We start from the raw sequence: 3815 nt of genomic DNA, 5'->3' as shown, positions 1-3815 counted from the left end.
TGGTTCATTTAGTCACTTTTTAAATGAACAAATGTTTATTTCATGATTAATTTGTGGGCGAAAAAACCCTATATATTTACTAGTTACTATAACTGTTGTGAAGGATTTGGTTTTATTTTTCAGTTTGCATATTCACAAACACTTGGATGGAAAATGGTACTTGAGCCCTTCCACAGCTGCAAACAAGTCCCCAATCACAACAGTACGAAAGAAATATGAATAAATTTGGTAAACTTCAGGTGTAAAAACAATGATTTACTGCAGTGAATTTCTGGTTCAAATACACTGTAAGAGTCAGTTTTTATATTTGTCTGAACTATGAAAAAAAATCATAGGGGCTGTGTTAACTGTTTCTAACGTTGAATTCTGGGGAAGTCTCCTTAGGTGCTTGAAATAAAGGAAGAAAAAATATCAGTTAGGTACAAACAATTTTATATACAGTTTTTTTTTTTTTTGTGCTTTTTTTGTTTTTTTTATGAACAAAAGTATAAATGCTCCATACTGTACAGATTGGTCATTTTAATACATCACCTGTAAAACATACAGAAGTTCTCTGAACAACCCAAGAAAATATGGGTTGGCTGTTCAATAAACAGCAGTAGTCCAAAATTAACTACTGCATTCAAAATTCATACTGCACATAGAAATGATGGTTCAAAAGTGTTCTTGATTACTTCTTTAACTGACTTACTGGCAGTGTGGTCCATAAACTGATAGTTCTTATGATGAGCCACTCTTTCTGACTGGCAGTAATGACTATTCGTACACATTCAATGTCAAAGCCAATTTTGTGATCCACATTGTTAACCTCAATTTTTCCACCTTTAAATTCTCCTAATGTGATGTAAGACGTGCACTGCCTTCCTTGTTTAGTTTCCACAGACTTCTGCCCCACTTCCAAAGCCCCGTGATGAAGAATGTCATTCTGTCGATCCTCTGTACCCGTAACAATTTTAATTCTGCTGATTTTGGTTGACTTATTAAAGATTATGACAAAGAAATCTCCAGTGCAGGGCGGTTTACCCCAGAAATATTCATCAACGATACTACTGTATGCTTTTGTGGCGTCATAGTTTTCAAAGACGTTAATGTTTGTGTAAAGGCTGGCAGGAGGGTTGTCAGGAATGTCTATTGAGTCTTCCTCAAAATCGTCATCCTTCAGTTTGTTCTCTGCTCCTTTGTAAGAGGAGTAGTAACCCATGTGCTGAAAAAGTGAGGGCTTGAAGCGGATGACATCCTTCTGGGCCAGCAGACCCCTGAAGTGGATGAGGAGCCAGTCACAGGGCATTTCCTGGTAGAACATGAGGAGGAAATGAGCCAGTCGTGGCAGGTCTTTGGAGTGGTACAGCTTCCCAATGTAGCCCAGCTTGGAAAACTCAAGCATCACCCAGTAGGAACCTTCTCTGGAGGTGATCACCTTTTTCAGTGCTGTCAGGAAGTTCCTGGAGCAGCGCACATCATCCTCCAACATCATGTAGAAGTCAGAGAGGTTTGTGCAGAAGTTGAGTAGAAAAGCGTAGTCAATGTTCTGCTTGGAGCGGAAGCGGACCCGGTCCTCTGGGTCATTGTAGTTCCTTTTCAGCCCATCCAGGGATGGATAATACTCCTCTGGAGTGTGGATAACCAAGAGGCGTCCAGCTATGATGTGATGTGCAAACTTCCTCATGATTTCTTGCACAAGGTTCTCACACCAGACCAGGTCAAAGTCAGCCAGGTGGACCACAACCACAATCTCTTTCAATTCCTCATAACTGGACTGATCAAATATAGATTTGATTGTTTCCAGAAGATAGTTACCCTTTTTCCTCTTGACAGATGACAAACCAATGGTCAGATATTCTGTGAAAATAAATCATTTTTGTCACTTAATAACAGAAGAAAAACATTAACATTTATTGTTGCTTTCGATTAAACATGTCCACTCTACTGCTAGAGCTAGGATCAAATTACTGTCATCAAACAAATACGCACTTTTGCGTGGCAAAGGAATCCCTGCCAGATAGCGATACGTCACATTAATGGTCCCAGAGAAATTGGATAAGTCTCTGAATGTGTGGACATATCTTTCAGAGTTTGCGGGATGCAGTAGCGTCTCTCCAAGCCTTCTTTTTTCAGCCTCCTACAATCAGAAAAACGTGCATACAGTGAGGACGAAGCGAAGAGCAAGAGCAAAGAAGCATTCAAAGCATTCCAGCAACATCATAATGCTTTATGACAACTCAAAGAGACCTACCAACACATATCCATCATCCATGTAAAGGTTGAAAAAAAGCAAAAAAGTGATGAGGAAGCCGAGGAACGGGAACATGGATCGTTTCCTTAAACACCTCATCTTGTCCACAGACTTCCACATCAGCCTCATGATCTTGTCTCACACTGCAGTAAAGCAGAAACAAATAGAAAGATGGTCATCAGAAGGAAATTAAAATGTATGGGAGCTTGCACACATGGCCAACTACACATTGTCCATAATTCTGATCCTTGCAGATGCTGGGGTTATGACACTGATATTAAAGATTTGTGGCAGATTTCAGTGAATAGAATAACTAAAAACCTTGTTGCATGCTTTGCCCAAAAACCATAAAATAATTTTGTCTCAAAGGACATCTGATATTGACACTGAAATTTAATGGGCTGAAAGATTCTAGCATATTGCACATCTATCATAGTGCAGAAGCAATTACTCCATTAATCAATTGGTAAATTGACAGAAGAGTATTTACTGTTTTGGCGGACAATTATTAGATTTATTCATCAATTAAATGTGACAAAATGTGTGATACTTGCAACTTAATGTATTTCTACAGTGTTTTCTTTTTGAACATGTTTAAGTCAAGTTCGGGACAGGAAACATGGGAAGAAAAAGATTTTATGACCTACGATAGATTTTGATTTTTGAATAAATTTCTGAAGGCATATTAGCATGTACAAAGAGAGCTTTATATTATTTAGAAAGCATGTTGATCGTCAGATCCAAGCTTTTTTATAAAAATCACGAGTTCATTTTATGCTTGTTTAGAAAATAATAATACCAATAACAAAGAACTGATCAGCTGCAACTTCCTCAAAATGCTCCACCAAGAATTTTGACTGAAGAGAAAAAAGCATATCACACTGTGCCAATGCACTGGCTGCAGGATAGATTTGAAGACTCGTTCATTGGTTTTTTAAATGTGAAATCATTTAAAAGCTTCATATGTTCCATGTTCATTGTTTGCATTTGTCACTTCAAGATGGTTCACTAAATGTGCTACATAAGAAGTCCAAATTGCTTAGCGGAGCAGCTGCCTGATGGTTTTGAACATACTCTCACCAAAAATGATCATCTTGCCTTTACAGGGTTTAACTTCTGCCTTTGTCTCGTTATCAAAACAATAATAAACAATGAGTGACAGTGTGAAATAGGGTTGAAATCGTATATGCCAGTCATTCCCCTGCGGTCTCCTCCTCGCCAATTAAAACTGACTCATTGGACACAGGACTACCTGGAGCGGCTGGAGTTGAGCGGTTTGACATTTACTTGACTTTTTCTCTAATTAGAAAGAAACCCCAAAAACTAAAGATCCTGACGTCCAATGAATAAAATCCCTGATCTGATGAAAGATCAAGGTATAAAAAGTGCATCTTAAAAATGTGCCTTTGAACTGGATTAAAACCAATTTGAACTTCTGGCAGACAACCTTAATTACCACATGAGAGCTATGACACCTTTGACAGGTGACCAAATGAAATGGACTGTTAATGTGGTTAAAACTTCTCTATGTCACAGTTTGGATTATGGATTATGTAAGTACAATTCAAAAAGCTGTAAAATA

The 3815-nt window shown here is 38.1% G+C and overlaps 1 protein-coding gene across 1 annotated transcript; it reads right to left on the bottom strand.

The window, feature by feature from the left end:
• Window positions 1-670: 670 nt before the first annotated feature.
• LOC115056832 (alpha-1,3-mannosyl-glycoprotein 4-beta-N-acetylglucosaminyltransferase C-like) lies at window positions 671-2362 on the bottom strand. The gene is made up of 3 exons (XM_029523569.1): window positions 2234-2362; window positions 1972-2119; window positions 671-1839 (listed from the first exon to the last, which is right to left on the bottom strand). The coding sequence occupies exons 1-3, from the start codon at window positions 2360-2362 to the stop codon at window positions 671-673; spliced, it is 1446 nt and encodes a 481-aa protein (XP_029379429.1).
• Window positions 2363-3815: the final 1453 nt, after the last annotated feature.

The sequence above is a fragment of the Echeneis naucrates genome, chromosome 16 (assembly GCF_900963305.1).
Source record: "Echeneis naucrates chromosome 16, fEcheNa1.1, whole genome shotgun sequence".
NCBI lineage: Eukaryota > Metazoa > Chordata > Actinopteri > Carangiformes > Echeneidae > Echeneis > Echeneis naucrates.
This window is presented reverse-complemented; position numbering and strand designations above follow the sequence as displayed.